This window comes from Vanessa atalanta, chromosome 26 (assembly GCF_905147765.1).
Source record: "Vanessa atalanta chromosome 26, ilVanAtal1.2, whole genome shotgun sequence".
Lineage (NCBI taxonomy): Eukaryota > Metazoa > Arthropoda > Insecta > Lepidoptera > Nymphalidae > Vanessa > Vanessa atalanta.
Window position 1 is genome coordinate 6,894,419 of NC_061896.1, and position 16,773 is coordinate 6,911,191.

Below are 16,773 nucleotides of genomic sequence, written 5' to 3' on the forward strand. Positions count from 1 at the left end.
TTTCAAATTGTTTTAATATAAATAAAATAAAAATATTAGTTTTGTTTTTTTCTGATTAATTTCTGATACTTAAATGAATCAAAATAAAATAAACTCAATATTATTATTATGAGTTTTTGATACTGTTTTATTTTATTATTAGTTGAGGAGTTATTGAGTTACAAATACGAAGAGAGAGTTGAGGAGTTCTATGTAAAAGTTCTAAGATTTTTTTTCATTGTAATCTAATATAATAGGTGTTTTGCATTTTGTTGATTCATTTTTTTTTATGATAAGTTAGTTTTGCGCTTTTCTTGTTTTTGTTCTTGCAATGTTCTTTGTTGGAACAAATTTTAAATTTAAAAAAAAAGAATACTTTGATTCCCATACACGCTTTATTTAATATTTTTTGTAACACGCATATTTTTATATTTTTTGATTTTCTAAGAGTTATATAATGCGTGCCAAAAACTGTTTTGTAAATATTGTTTTTTTTTTTTTGTTAATTGTATATTAATATAAATATTTGTTTTTATTTTTATCATTTTTTTTTTCAAATTAAACTGCCTTAAGTAAAATCATATGCATGTTTAACTTAGTTAATTAAGAAATAAATTCCTTTTTTTCTTTTAATGTTGTTGACAAATGAATATTTTTTGTGAGATTTGATGACAAATTTCATTGCCCAAAAATCATCGCTTCTCTCAAAAAAAAAAGTTCATTAGTTTAAAAATCGAAAACGATGAGTACAATATTTTGTCTATAAGTGGACCAATGTAAAAATCTCAAGACGTAAAATGGCTGACGCTTGACATTTTTACGATATTTTTTTTTTTAATACAATGTTGATTCCATGACGATGCCTTAAAAAATGTGAATATACGAATTTTATATTTAATATTGTAAAGTGAGCATTTGATTTTTTAAATAAATTTTTTTATTTAAGTTCAAATTTTGGTTTTTATTTGATATCCCTATATATTTATTTTATTTTAAATAAACTCGAAAAATTAAAATTTTATTCACACAAAGCAAAGTAACAGCCGATAAATGTCAAAGGCCTCTCAGCTCTGAGGAGGTTTCGTTGTGATGCGAGTTCAGCTTGGTTATGTGGTACATTGTCATCTGATACATGAAGATTGCCTTACGATTTTTTCCTTCAACGATGGGCACAAGACAAATTAAGAGCACAATTTAAAAAAAAAAACAGTACTCTGAGGAAATAAGTTATATATAAAATTCACGCCAAAAAAAATCATCCCGATTTCTTCACCATTAATGGTGATTTTTTCCCTAAATTTAATTGTCCCAAAACAAAAAAGTACATATTTTTCAAATCGAAAAATGTATCAATTTCCGGAGTCAACAAAATAGAATCGAATTGGAAACCTCTTTTTTTGAAGTCGGTTAATAATGTTCCTCAAGTGATACTCGGATTTAAGCCCCCAATTTTCGGTACCAGTTCGATCACAGTTTAATAGATTTAGACTTTGCTTGATTAATTATCATGATAATTGGTACACATATATGTATATTTTAATGCAGGTTTCTATTCTATGAAATTTGCTGTAACTCGCCACTAGATGGCGCTGTAACAAAAACTTGAAATTTAATTTTTATTTTTATTACCACTAGTTTAGAATAGGAATAAAACAGCATTGCTGTCTGTGTGTAATCAATGAGGAAAAACTACTTATAAAAATCGACCCGAATATTAGGTCATAAGGTTGGTGGCGCATTGGCGATGTGAAGAATGATTAATGTTACATGCTGAGCTACTGTCAATGGTGACCACTTACCATCAGGTGGCCCATTTGCCCGTCCGTATATATTATCTATATTTATAATAAACCAGATCTTTTTGAAACTAACAGTGACAATCATTTCACACGAGTAGTTAAAATAGGAGAAGATACACTAATAACACCTAGTTTCCGACTTCGCAAAGCATCCTTCCCGGGGTTACATAATACATAATAAGGTTCCAAAATAATTATAACTAAGTTGATTAAAAATTTTAATCTAATATAAAAAAAATATTGATAAATACAGTGGCATGCCAATGAAGCCAATGCGGTCGCATGTGGTCCTCTGATCCAAGAGGGCCACGGAGGTCCAAATAATAATTTTATTTCGAACTACTTTTCAAGGACGAGAGGCTCTCATACAATTTAAAAAAAATACAAGTAAAAAGTTCCCTAAGTTTCGACACATGCGATTAAAATTGCATTATTTTTCGAGGACCCAGCGGAATAAGTCCACACCTAAGTTATAAAAAATCATTGGTACTTTAAGCTAACCTTTTTTTATTAAATTTTACTCTACCCATTTTTGGTTTTTCCGCGAGAGTGAAATGTCTCAACATTTTAGATTTTAGTTGCCTTCTTTATCAAAAACCCACAATGAGTTTACTAATGTTAGGGGCTGCTCTGTCCATATTGTAGCCAAGGTTCGTTCGTTTTCATAATAGATAAATAAGACAAAGGGAAGCCATCCGACATTATTGCATTAAGCCCGAGAATTCTATTAACGCCACTGGATAATAAGACTTTTATTAAGATTTCTAATAAATTTAATTGTCCTTTATTCTGTAATTAAAAGAGTAACTACTAAGTTACTTGCCGGTTGTTATCAGCAGTCTACACTCCGAACCGACGCGGCGCCGGCGGTGGTAGATTTATATTTAATTCAACACTGGAACATGACATATAAAAAATAAATTGATTTCGATTTCTAAAAACACTATTTAAAAAAAACTCATTCCGTCTTGTTCCTCGGATACAAAAAGATTGTCATAATATTTAAATTATTTTATTAGTCTTTCTTAGTCTGTCATACTAATTAACTATTTACATATCTTGACTTTGTTTGTACAAAAATATAATTAACTTAACCCGATTTGGTTATGAAACAACAAATATTCTTTGTTCATTAACAATACATTATGATAAATGTAAGTATTACATTAACTAATCTAATACCGAGAATATTTAAATTAAATAATTTAGGGCTGTATATCATTCGACGTTTACATGTTGACGGGTGAGTGTTCTTTACAATATTTTAAAAAGTTTTATTTATTTTAAATTTACTTCAAAGCGTTCTTTTTTTAAAAGTTTTTCCATTTGTATCTTTATATCACAAGTCGATTATATCAATGAGTTATATCGTTCGGATACTAGTACTGGTATAATTTTTTTTTTGCGTTATCCTTCTTAATTAACAATATTAGTAATTGTCAGTGTTTTTGTGGTTTTTTTAAACGTATATACTATGTTAATTAAAAGTCGTGCTAATTATTATATCATGTGTTTTGTATTGTATATTTTGGGCAGAATGTAAAGAACATTTTATTTTTAATCGTATCTATCTTGCTTAAGCGTTTTAAAAAAGAACAATATTTAGCACTTTCGTTTCAAAATGTACCATTTCTTTAAATTTTTTTTTCGCTGTTTTCTCCTTCATACTATTTTTAAGTCTCACCTGATAAAGCAGTGCGGAAGGATATGTTGCGTGTAACTGACCTGTGACACTTTTCTTTGGGGTCTTTGATTTGCCCCATAGTAATCGTAAAATAGAGCAAGGTCAACAACCTAAATCCCCCCCTTAAAGAGCAGCATAATTATCACAGAAGTAGGACTTTTTCGGACTGTTACTTATAACGTCGTGTTTTTTTTTATAATCTGGACTAAACATACTATCATCCAGATAAACTAAAGTGCTTGTACGACCCCTCATAAATTCCTTTTATCTACATACATATCAATAATAATAAAATATGACAATTTATTTTGAAACGCTAACACATCCGACCTAATATTCTAAATGCGAACGTGAGTTTGTTTGTTTTTTCCGCTATTAAGTCTAAACTCAATCGATCTTGACTAAATTTTACATACGCGTAGGAAGGAATACAGAAATGGATACCTAAGTCCCCCCCCACATGCGAATGAAGCCACTGGTGGAAACTAATAAGCATTATCTATAGTCATATTATAAATGCGAAAGTAACTCTGTCTGCCTGTTACGGACTGACTAAGCCAGGTAACCGAATTTAATGTTTGGTATGAAGCGAGCTTGAATCCTAATTTTACTTTTTATGTCAAACACATGAAGCGAAGCCGCGTTTGAGGGGTTAGTCGTCGGTTGGTCGGTTTTAATAAATTACAGGGCCGGATCTACCTTATGGCTTTTTGGGTTTCAGCCCAGGGCCCCGTGGATTCAAGGAGCCCCAGATAAGTCAAGTCAAAGTTAAAAATAGACGAAAATGCGAAATAATCCATAAATTTATTAAATTAAGTAGATCGTATGGTTTGTCCATATGCAATCAGTCAGTCAGTGCAGTCCTGCAATCAAACCCATTCAATTAATTTAATTCAAGTCTACGTTCAGATACGTCTTAGGTGGGCCCCTAAGAAGTATTAGCCCAGGGCCCCCTCAACTTACGGTCCGGCCATGATAAATTGTCTATGCTATTATTATTATTTAAATTACTATATATTTGTATATTAGAAATACTATTAGTATAGTTCTAATTAGGTTTGATAAAATATGTCGTTAGCTTATTAGACCATTATAAATAAATGCCATTAGTGATGTTGATAATGTGTTAATGTGTCTGTGTTTATATTATAACTGTCGACTCGTTTTAACGTAGATATTGTAATGCAACGCCATCTAGCGTCGAGTTAGAACCATTTATATAGTTTAAAATAGGAATGTTATGGATATTTGACATTTGACAATTTGGATCTGGATCTAGATATAGACTTAGGAGAGTTTAAAGGGGATGTTATGGAAATGTTAGTTCGGATATGGAAACGGAAATACCAATAATAATTTACCGGTTTTAGAAACGGTTACGGATACGAAATCGCTTCTCCGTAAGAATCTTCTATATAAGACAATTTAAATGGTAAAGTATAAATGAATTCCGTTAAGTCATTCCCAGGGAATAGCGTGATTAAGGGAAGGGATTCATTTTTAATTGTATACTTAAATATAATGTATTGTAGACTTGAATTAAATTAATCGAATGGGTTTGATTAATTGCAGGACTCGCAGAGCTGTAAACCATACGATCTATTTAATTTAATAAATTTATGGATTCTTTCGTACTATCGTATTTTGACTGTCTTGATTTAGCTGGGGTCCCCTTGAATCCACGGGGCCCTGGGCTGAAGCCCAAAAAGCCATATGGTAGATCCGGTCCTGTTATTAAATCTGTATTTTTAAGCAAACAGTTTCATTCAAATTACAAGCATTGGTTGATACAAAATCAACTATTATTTATTACTATATATATTTACTAAATTGTATTTAACATTACACCTACCATTTTTATTTTTTATGTTAATAAACGTTATTATAAATGAAAAAGTAACAATATAATTATAGAAACTTATGTAGTCATTATTACATTTTTTTGGCACTTTAAAAATATAATAAATACAATAAGTTTGATTTTTCATTTAAAAATATTGAATCGATTTCAACAAAACAGCGATATAAGATACTTTTTCTTTATTACAGATCACACCATGAAGATTTTTTTGAGTTTAACGGTGTTATCACTGGTCGGGCTAGCGTTCGGCGCTCCCACCTCTAGCGATGAAGACGAAGTACTCGTTATCACGAAGGACTTTTTCTCCAAAGATTCTATCATATACTCAGGTAAACATAAAATCGTAAACTTAATGGTACCTCTGAACGGCCTGAACCATGAGCATGATAACAGTGACTCATCCGAATACAATCCTAATTCCAACGAAATAGATCTTAATACTTTACTATTCTTCGTTGAGGCTGATGTCGATTCAAATGGCAATCGTGTGGACCGAGGTCTCTATGTAATGAGAGATGGAAAGGCAACTAAGATCTTAGAACATGGTAGAGATGCAGCTGCATCAAGGGACGACAGTAACTTAGCCTTCTTTGGAGCTAAAGATGGAATTTACGTTTATGATTATGCAAATAATTCCGCTAATAAATATGGTACAATCGACTACAGTATAATAGGTATCGGCAAAGAGGACACTGGTGATGTCATCTACATTCTGACAGAGAATCATGAAATGTTCAAAGTATCGAACGGTGGAATGAGAAAAGAAAAAATAAACGACGTAGTTGACGCGAGACAATTCGTCCTAGATTTATCAAACAATATATACTTTTACACGGACGATAAGCAAGCATACGTTCGAACAATTAATGGTGTAAAAAATGTTGAAGGTCTTCCACGAAATCCGAGCAGCGTAACTCTTATCAAACCACCTGTATTGATGTATGAAGATGCAGTTCCTTTCGTTGTCGATAACAGGTTATATTTTATCTTCGCTAATGGTACAAGTAAATACTTTAAAACTATATTCGAACCTAAAGCGAAACCTTCGGCATACGCTCCAGATGGATTCTTGATACAGTATTATGCATATAATAAGAAGATCTATGAATTCAATCTCATCGCTAAGTTTTACGACCAGATGACAAGTTCTCTAGATAAATTAATATATGACAATATGGATAAAATACAATCAGCTGCAAACAAATCACAACGGCCGCGTCAGCGTCAACGCGTTTAAATTTCTTGTGGTTACAAAATAAGGAATAATTTTTGAAACAAAATGTAATTTATACGAGTTTAAAGAATGTTTTTGGTAATATCGATATAGTTATTTTAAGCTATATGATATGGGATATATTATTTTATACGAAGGCCTTTATTGTAAACCACAAATATATTAAATAAGGAAATAAATATCATAAAATTTTACACAATGTTATGTCTAATTTTTCTATAATTACACGACTCAGCCTTTAAAATAGAACACGAGATACAAATCAACTGTATATGTATTATTATTTAAGTAATTTATTATGATTCGTATGGTTTTTTATTCTATATAATTAAACTATGAGTTTTACATATGTTACCGGAAATGTATAAAATCTATGCATTGTATACAATTACAAGGAAATTTATGTAATTCTTAAAATCGCACGGGAATGTGTAAAATAAATTATATTAGACACATTTCCTAGGAAATCTATACATTTACTAAACAGCAATCGGAAATGTAAAACATTTGTACAACATTGTATAACATTTACCAATGGGAACGCGGGGATAGCGGGGCGAGGGGAGAGTATTGTTATCGAAAGTTTGACTCTATAAAAATAATATAAGTCGATTTTGTGATAAATACATTATAAGTTACTAGATCGTTGATTTTCGAAACTTTCATTGGTAAGATTATATGAAGATGATTATATTTTACGATATGATTGTTACCTGAAAGTTATTGTCTCAACGAGTGCTTTAATAAAATTTATTATTCTTATTTCAAGAACGTGTTTTATTACAGAAAGCATTATTTTTATTTATTTCCCAATGTATTAAATAGTTTTGAAACAATTTTTTATACATATCTAAATAGCTTCGGATTTGTATACAATTCCTAGATTTCATACATTTCCAGTAACATACACATACAATAAATTCAACGCACTATGGTTATTTTTTTATAATAGCTACCACGTTCTAAATACAATTGAGAAACTGTTTTTGAAGTTAGTTAAAGTGTATTGTCATCAGAAAAACATATTTTTTATAGCTGTAAAAGTTAAAAGAAATACTTTACCAAAACGTCTTAGTAGCAGCGGCGGCCTTAGGGGGTGGCGAACAAGGCAATCGGCCGGGGCCACGCTCTTGCAGGGGCCTCGCGCAAAAACCCAAGCAAAATTGAAGAAAAAAAAAATAGATTTTTTATTTAAAACTTTTGTTTTTGATCCCTTATTATTTATAAAATAACAGTAAATTAAAATAAATTTAGTTAACTAATTCATTAATTCAAAACATAATTGATAAAATCGCGCCTCGAAACACGTGAAGATAGGTTTAATCGCATAGTTCTCGGCCCATGCATTAATAAAAGATTTTAGTCTAAGGAAGACGCCAAAAACATCAATTTAAAAAATTATAATTTCTTTATTTGTCAACTTTGTAATTATTTAAATGTAAAATATTTTAAAAGTACACAAATTTTATTTATTCGTATAACTTTACCATCTCTCGTCAAACATAACAAATAACTAAACCAAAGAACCAGACCTACTTTCGAATCACATACATACTTTTCACCGAGAACAGGGGGCCTCGCAAAGACCTCCAGCAAGTATGTTGAGTGTGCGACGACCAAATATATTAATAATACGTCCGCCCTTTGTGAGCGCTCGTTGCAGAATGGACATTTGGGCGTTACGTTTCAATGTGGATTACCTATCAACATTGAAACGTAAACGTAACTTAAAAAAAATTGCATTAATCCTAAATTAAATAAAGAAATATCTTTTTCGTAAACAAAGACTTCAGCTATATAACTACGTAGGCATATATTATGTTAACGATGTAGAAGTAATATATAAATAAAACCACAAAAAAATCACTATTTGTCGTCAAGATTTGAGAACATGTCCTTTGTTACCACTGCCTTTCGACCTACCTGCTTGGCTTTGCGTAGAGATGTTGGATCTGCATCTTCTACCGCATTTTTCACAAGGATTGTTTCGACATATTGGTTGGATTAATCCCGGCTGCAATTTCACCTTCGGACATCGCTTTAAAATTCCAAGTTTCATCCGCGCCACCTAGACATCCGAAAATCCACGGCGCGATTTTTAAGGCATTTACAAGTAAGCATTTGGTAATGTTTACTTTTAGAGCTTTGTGCAAGCCCGTCTAGGTAGGTACCACCTACTCAATAGATATTCTAACGCCAATCAGCAGTACTCAGTATTGTTTGAAGTGTGAGTGAGCCAGTGTAACTAGGTTAGTGTCGCATTGGTGGTGTAAGGAATGGTTAATATTTCTTGCAGCACCATTGTCTATGTCATAAAAACAAAATATTCTATGTTCAGAGTTTAATTCCATAGGCAAAATTTCCTTTTTATGTTTACAACAAACACTGTTGATTACCTTGTAGTAGCCTTGATTTTATTATCTGAATTTAGATTATTATTTCTTATATAAATAGATTTAGCATTAGTACAAACTAATGTATAAGTATTCGAATAGCTCTTAAGTTGCTCAACATGTTCCAGAAAGATATAATTAATCTCATGATTCCACTGTATCGTAATACTTATAATACGTATAATTGATTTCTACCCTTAGAATACCAGTAGCCTATCGTAGAACATCTTTTAATTTTTTAATTTCTATGGTGTGTTTTCATTTTTAACATATTTTAAAATTAGTTTAAAGAAAGAGGTTTAAAGTTCATCTAAAATCTGAATCGTCGTTAATCCTAAGTTAGGTATTTTAGACCTCACAATATCCCTAAAACAATCGACCTTATACTGATATAGGTCTACACTCTTTAGGTATATAAGTTATTATTATATGTTCCACGGAAAATATTTGCCCACAGCGGTCAAAGGTTAGTTTGTTTACAATTGATAGGTAGGGTAAATCATATATTTCAGTGACAAAATACGTTATCAATAGAAGTCTGTACTGTTATCCTGTCCTCATGTTATATATCAAGTCAATTCTAAATTTTTATTAGTTTTACATATAGTCTTAAGCAAATCCTCCATAGTAATATCAAGCGAACGAAAATCTCCTAAGGGAAGACGGTATACGGAAGCTATACATATATACATCCTGACTATTACTATTATTTATTCATAAAAATAATCCCACAATGGTCAGGAAACTGCAAACAGTCGTCAATAAAGACATTAAGATAAGATTGGAATATTAAGCGATCAATTCTACTACCTAATTCGTTCAATACGTTCCAATTTAATTTTTATTTACGACTCGGTGGGCTGGAAAATTGACCACCTGATGGTAACTAGTTACCACTGACCATAGACATAGGTACTGTAAGAAATATTAATAATTCCTCATACTACGAATGCGCCATCAACCTTACTTGCAAATCGACCGATCGTAAGTAGTTACCACTGCCCATAGACATACCTGGTAAGCTACCCTTCATACCTGAACACAACAATTCTACATATTACTTACCGATTGAATATTTATGATGATCGGGTGGTACCCAATGAGTTGGGCACACCGAGTTAATTTATTCCTATCTAACTTCGACCGAACCGCAATTGGATCGTTGTGTGTAACGCAGGGAAACGGCTAAGCGCCAACGATTAAATTTCGATTGCGTTCAAATGACAATTCGTTAGTAGATTTGGCGCCAGTATATATTACAGTATAGCGAAATTAATTGTGTCAGTTATTCGGAACGCTTCACCGGGTAAGTGTGAAAACATTTGTTTTGCTAAAATCAATTCTGTTGCCTTGTGCTTAAGAACCAATGATCATTTGCGTGTTTAACGTAAAACGCGTTTCGCTATTTGACAAATCATTTATAAAATAATAAATTTACTGGTGCTGAAACGAGCTAAATGTTGACGTTACTTATGCCGACAACATTATGCAAAAATGGCGTGTGATATATGATTAACAAAAGTAAGGTATTAGTTCCTTCTTCGCACCAAGCCACAATATTTCAACCATCAATAAAATTTTTATTGGATTTTAAAAATAAATACTTGATTTATTTTAAATCATTCTAGAGTTCATTAGCTTTTAATCATTAGTTCTTAAGCGCCCCAGTAATTAAAATTACGATTTATTGGTATTTATTATTTTTGTTTATTTCCACACAGTGTTTAATGAAAGTTCGGTAATTTAATTTTTAAATAAATTATTATTAGTATGTCTTGGTATGGGCATGTTATGCGGAGGAATGAGGACCATGTTGTGAGAAAGGTTTTGAGTATGGATGTGGATGGATATAGCGGTAGGGGCTGACCCAAGAAACGATGGATGGATTGTGTGAAAGACGATATGGTTAGAAAGAATCTTACTTGTGAGATGACGTCTGACAGAGAAGTATGGAAGAAGAAGACATGCTGAGCCGACCCCAAGTAAAATTGGGATAAGGGCAGGAGGATGATAGTATTTTTAAATTGTCTTGTGTACAGAAATTCTACAAAACTCAGCAAAACCGGAGTATAATGTGTTCAAGGTTCACATATATAATGTATGGGATTCTTTATTCAAGGATAACTTTAAAATGCCTGAAAAGATTCGGATGTATGGGGTGTAGAATCCTTACGTGATGTCGATTAACAATGGCTATATTTTATTTTACTTTTAACTTCCATTTATGGCTGAACAATCGTATTATTATCATTAAATACAAATAGTTTATAAACATAAACAGATACGCTTTATAATTAGAATTCTAATTAATAATAATTATCTATTGTATGATATCTGTCATAATATATGAGCCGGTAACTGCGATTGATAGGGATCAACGATTTCTAACATCCTTTTTACAGATTTAACGTGTTGTTTGAAATATGTAAATATAACTACATGTCGAGAGAGGAATATGCTGTCACAAATATTTCATTAATGTATTATTAATTATTTTTTTCCAACATCCTCATCAATCGTCGTCAAATGTCAGTCAATTTAGTAAATCTCTACTGATTTTTTTTTTATGGCACAGGTTGACGGACGAACATATGGGCCAGCTAATGGTAAGGTTCACCACCGCCCATAGACAATGGCGCTGTAAAAAATATTAACCATTCCCTACATCGCCAATGCGCCACCAACCTTGGGAACTAAGATTTTCATGTCCCTTATTATTGTAACTACAGGCGTAGTTACACTGGCTTACTCATCCTTCAAACCGGAACAAAACAATACTTAGTACTGTTGTTTAGCGGTAGAATATCTGAAGACTGGTTGGCTGGTTACCTAGACGGGCTTGCATAAAATTTTACACTGAATGATGAATAAGACCGTTCATCGACGGAAAGCGTATAATAATCCATTGCATAGTTTTTAAGTTTAGCGTTCAGAGAGACAGAAACAGGACAACTTTGTTTAATAATGAGTAGTGAGGTAGATTATTAAATACATTTATTATATAAGTTTAGCTTAAGTTTAAATAACTATCGTTTTCAATTCATACCAATTATCAAACGTACCTACCTAGATGTTTAATTAAAACGTTTAATCTTCTCTTATCATTGTAACATTTGACTTGCACGCTTCTTCGAAAACAAATAGAGTACCTCTCTATGCAGTATTATATACTGGATAAATATCTCAGCTTCACAGATGAAAATAAGACAAATAATATCTAATAAAAAAGTAGTAGGTACAGTTTTATTTGCCACCGGTGATATAAACCTTGCTCTTGAATCAATGTGTCTAACAATGAAAATCGTATTAAAATCCGTTGCATAGTTTCAAAGCTCTAAGACGTACAGACGGCGGGAAGTGAATTTATTTTATACATTGTAATGATTCTATCGCTGTTATCCATACAAATCATATTTAAAAACACAACTTTAGGTAGGGTTCTAATATGTTGGGTGTTGATGATGATATGAAAAATGGCAAAAATTTTAGGAAGTCATCCACTAAAATCATAAATTCAACGTGATTTTTTGGCCTGTCTTTGAATACAACTGTAAAACTTGGACCCCATGCTATGACGTATACATTAGATGACAATGAAGCATCCAAATTTTGAGTGAAAGCGACCTTTTTTTTTGTTTAACGAGGAGGATATGCATTTACGCATGCCGCCCGGTGGGGGACCGGGACGGGTATGTGGGACTCAACCGGGATCAAATGCCCCGTGTCAGGTCACTATAATGCTAATGCCCTGTCCTACCCACTAAAACCATCCTCGGGTTTCCACTATGCCGCGGAGTGGTGAGGCCACGGGATCGCCAAGGGCATGCAACCGCGACCCCACCAGCGGCAGCCGCCGTCAGGCGGCTGAATATTCATGTAAAGCGAGCCTAGTGCGCGCCTTCCACCTCATCCTCCACGTGGGAATGTGGCGATTCCCCCAAGTCCGCCATTGGAGGCTGACGAAGCTGAAGCCTTGCGGCGGATAAGATGGTAGACTTCGCCGCTGACCACCGGTGTAAAACACCTGGGAGGCTCGAGTAGCGAGCCCTCCCACTCCCTCCTAGCCAACGAGGCCACTCACATGGTCCGCCCTGACGCCGATCAGGGACGTACCAGGAGCAGCCCCGCGGCATCCCTCCCGCCAGTCTTAGCCGTGGCTAAAGCCGGCCCCGTTGCCCAGGGTAGGGAGGGGAGGGAGGTGACTGACATGTGCCCCGCTTTAAAGTGACCTCCCTTAACTCCCTTAACAGAAAAATTACTGACTAATTATTATTTAACTTTTTATGGTTCCCATATTAACTATTTAAATACCACTAGTAACATAATTTTTTGTTAAAATCCATTTGAGGCAAAATTTCATATGCTCGATCTGGTCCCCTGTAATAGGCTATTTGTCAATTATTGTAATCAGTATATATTATGAGTTCAAAAATGGTTATTTATTAACGAAAGTTGAAAATAAGAATAATTTTTTTCAAAAATCCATAAATAAAAATGTATTTTTCAAACATTTGTCACGTGACATAAAACAGGAGCGTTTTATGTCACGTGACAAATGTTTGAAAAATGCATTTGTCGGGCTTATGGCGACGTCACTTGCTTTCTAACCTCGTTTACCTACTGTATGTGGATTATATATGCCACAGATTACAATACAGGATAGTGACGGCACCGACCCATTGCAGCGCCATATTGTCAAAGTAGCGTTTTCGCGCGCTATTTAAATATGCATTTTTTTTTATTTGATATTTTTCAGCAAATATGTACTAGAATTAAAAAAAAAAACAACTTTTACTGGATTCCTTGACCTCTGCTAAATAATATAAAATGGATTTTAAAAACCAGTGAAATAGCCTATTGTAGGAGCACATATATTTTAAAATATTAAGAATAATAGCAAGTGTCCTTTGTTGGAAATCCTTAAAAAAATATTACTTAAACTAAAAAAAAAAAAACAAAAACAAAATGACAAGTATTATTATAAAAAACTAAAGACATAAAATATATAAAACGGAAATAAACAATGTACAGGTCAATGAGATAAACATACTTTGTTTTTATTTACAGATATCACAATGAAGATTATAACGAGTATCACGGTTTTATCGCTGCTCGGTGTTGTATTTGGCGCTCCTACATCTATTGATAAAGATGATGAAAAAATTTTGATTACTAAGAGCATGTTCCCGAAAGAATTCATCAAATACAAGGCCGAACATGAAATCGTTAGTTTACTTCTGCCCATAAATAGCCTTAACTTCGATGAAGACGAATCATCAGAGTCTAGTTCGGAAGAAACTGAGAAAGAAATATTATTATTCTTTGTAGAAGCTGATATTGATTCTAATGGTGATCGAGTAGATCAAGGTCTGTATGTACTTAAAGAAGGTAAGGCAACTAAGCTCTTGGATCATGGTAGAGACGCGGCTGCGTCTGGCGATGACAGCAAATTAGTCTTCTTCGGGGCTAAAGACGGAATTTATGTTTACAATAATAAAAATAATTCTGCTGACAAATATGGTACTGTCGATGATAGTATTATAGGTATTGCCAAAGAAAAAACTGGTGATGTAATCTATATACTGACTGAGAATCATGAATTGTTCAAAGTATCAAACGGTGGAACGACAAAAGAGAAGTTAGATGACGTGGTCAACGCAAAACAAATTGTTCTCGATTATTCTGACAACATTTACTTTTACTCGGATGATAAGCAAGCGTATGTCCGCACAGCTGGTGGTATTAAGAAAATAGAAGGACTTCCAGAAAATCCAAGCAGTGTAAAGCTTATCAAGCCACCTTTTATATTGGAAAATGGAGTCCTTTTTAATGTCGACAACATCGTTTATATTATCTATGCTAATGGCACAAGTGAACACGCTGGATTTGAATTTAAGCCCAAATTTAAGCCTTCAGCATATGCACCGGAAGCAGCGTTGCTCCAGTACTATGCTTATGACAAAAATATTTATGAATACAATATCTTGACAATAATTATTGGTACAATCTTAGAAGAATTGAAAAATTACCTGAACAAAGTCAGCGATGACATTCAATCGCTTTCAACGAAAAGTAGAATATATCGTCAAAGTGCTTAAATTGTAATCACTAATCAACACAACCGACATTTAAATATATAAAATAATAAAAATATTATGAATTATGTGTTGTATTTACCTTTTTACATGTTTTTATTTTTATTGGGTGGAGCTCGATATTACGACATCATCTACGAATGTCTTGTTCATGAGAACTCGTGTTTAGAGTTTCAGAGAGTCTCGTGAACAAGACCTTAGTAATAAAAATAAACACGCTAATTTAAAATCGAACATTATTATTGTTTATTCTAATGATCAAAAATAGCATTACAATTTTAATAAATACCATCCTTAGTGGTGTCTATGATAGACGGGACTGTTTAATTTATAATACTTGCAACTCCGCTAGGTGGCGCTCATCTAGTGCATACAAGCCAAAGTTGTCTCTGTAATTAATAATTCATAAAAATATTTAAGTGTCGATAAGTGTTGTTGTTTGTGTATAAAAGTGATAACAAACTTAGATTCTATAAGTGATATTGTGGGACAACATATTAGTGCAGATTAAACGAAAATAAAGACCTATGATTACAAACACCTTATTTAAGCCTATTAAAATTGAACAAGTGAGTATAGTGCTTGAATAATATTTAAAAATAATTAAAAATAGTAACAACAAAGTGTTCCTAAGTTTAATGTAAAAACAACGGAATAATTATTAAATGCAGCCATATTTCAAATAATAATAGACCAAATCCGTTTTTTATTCAAAAATTTTTTGCTCACTAACGCCATCTAAGAGTGAATAAAGATATTAGCAACTAATATATCGAATAACAATTGAGTTACTACTATTAAAAAATAGATGTCTCTGTAAGAAATAACGATTAAAAATTATAAATAAATAAAAAAAAAAAAAAAAACTGTTTATTGGTTGGATATACATTTAAATATAAATTTTTGAAAATGATGTCGTACTTAAGCAAGAAAGTAACCAGAAAAACGGATCAATTTGTTACACAACACGGTACACCTGTGACAAAATCAGGTTCCATTTCTCCTGAGACAGAAAGAAACAATATAACAATTCGTAAATGCATAACTAACATTCCGACAGATAACTCTTTTGAAGGCCTAACCGAGGTGTACTCAGATGAAAATAATACTAATTCGTCTTTTATGAGCTCGACCCCGTCCCGTCAACTAAATGGAAGTATTACTTCTTCTAGCGCAAAAGTTATAGAAGACATGAACTGTATGAGAAACAAATTGTTCGCACTTCAGGATAAGTTATTAAGGGCGGAAAACGAGATTAAAAACCTACTGTTCGAAAATAATAAACAGGTAAAGCTAATTTGTGAATATGAATTGAAAATTCAGCAACTTACACATATAAGAAAGCCTATATCTTCGTGTAAATCCAGTGAACAGTTGAACATAAGTAAAATGCGAACCAAGTTAGATTATTCTGGTACTGAAAATAAACTTATGAACAAAACAAAATCCATTGAAAAAACAGTACAAGTAACGCCATCTCTTAACGAATCTAAGAACCAAATCGATCAGTTATCATCGAGTGATTCATATTCATATTACCCTCCAAGTAAAACTGCTTGTTCCAACCATACTACGACAGGAGCCGTGAAAAGTAAAGATCCAGAAACTGAAACTGTACGAAATAATCATCAAAACACAACAGAACAAGGCAGAAAACCAAAAATATGTATTTTAACTAATAGTGCTTGCGGTACATTACAAACTGTTGATGCAGCATTCAACCAATTT

The 16,773-nt window shown here is 32.7% G+C and overlaps 2 protein-coding genes across 5 annotated transcripts; both read left to right on the forward strand.

Moving 5' to 3' along the window:
- The first annotated feature begins 5,519 nt into the window (after nucleotides 1-5,519).
- Nucleotides 5,520-6,560, forward strand: LOC125073889. Its single transcript, XM_047684971.1, has one exon. It carries the CDS (start codon nucleotides 5,520-5,522, stop codon nucleotides 6,558-6,560), a length of 1,041 nt encoding a protein of 346 aa, XP_047540927.1.
- Nucleotides 6,561-10,222: 3,662 nt separating this feature from the next.
- On the forward strand, nucleotides 10,223-15,113 carry LOC125074058. Of its 4 annotated transcripts, none has more exons than XM_047685281.1 (2): nucleotides 10,223-10,256; nucleotides 14,018-15,113. In XM_047685281.1, the coding sequence occupies exon 2, from the start codon at nucleotides 14,026-14,028 to the stop codon at nucleotides 15,046-15,048; it is 1,023 nt and encodes a 340-aa protein (XP_047541237.1). In that variant the 5' UTR covers nucleotides 10,223-10,256; nucleotides 14,018-14,025; the 3' UTR covers nucleotides 15,049-15,113. The 4 variants fall into 4 exon arrangements, with proteins under 4 accessions (XP_047541237.1, XP_047541235.1, XP_047541234.1 ...); XM_047685279.1 differs by lacking the exon at nucleotides 10,223-10,256 and adding an exon at nucleotides 10,444-10,471; XM_047685278.1 differs by lacking the exon at nucleotides 10,223-10,256 and adding an exon at nucleotides 11,502-11,556.
- The last annotated feature ends 1,660 nt before the right edge of the window (nucleotides 15,114-16,773 follow it).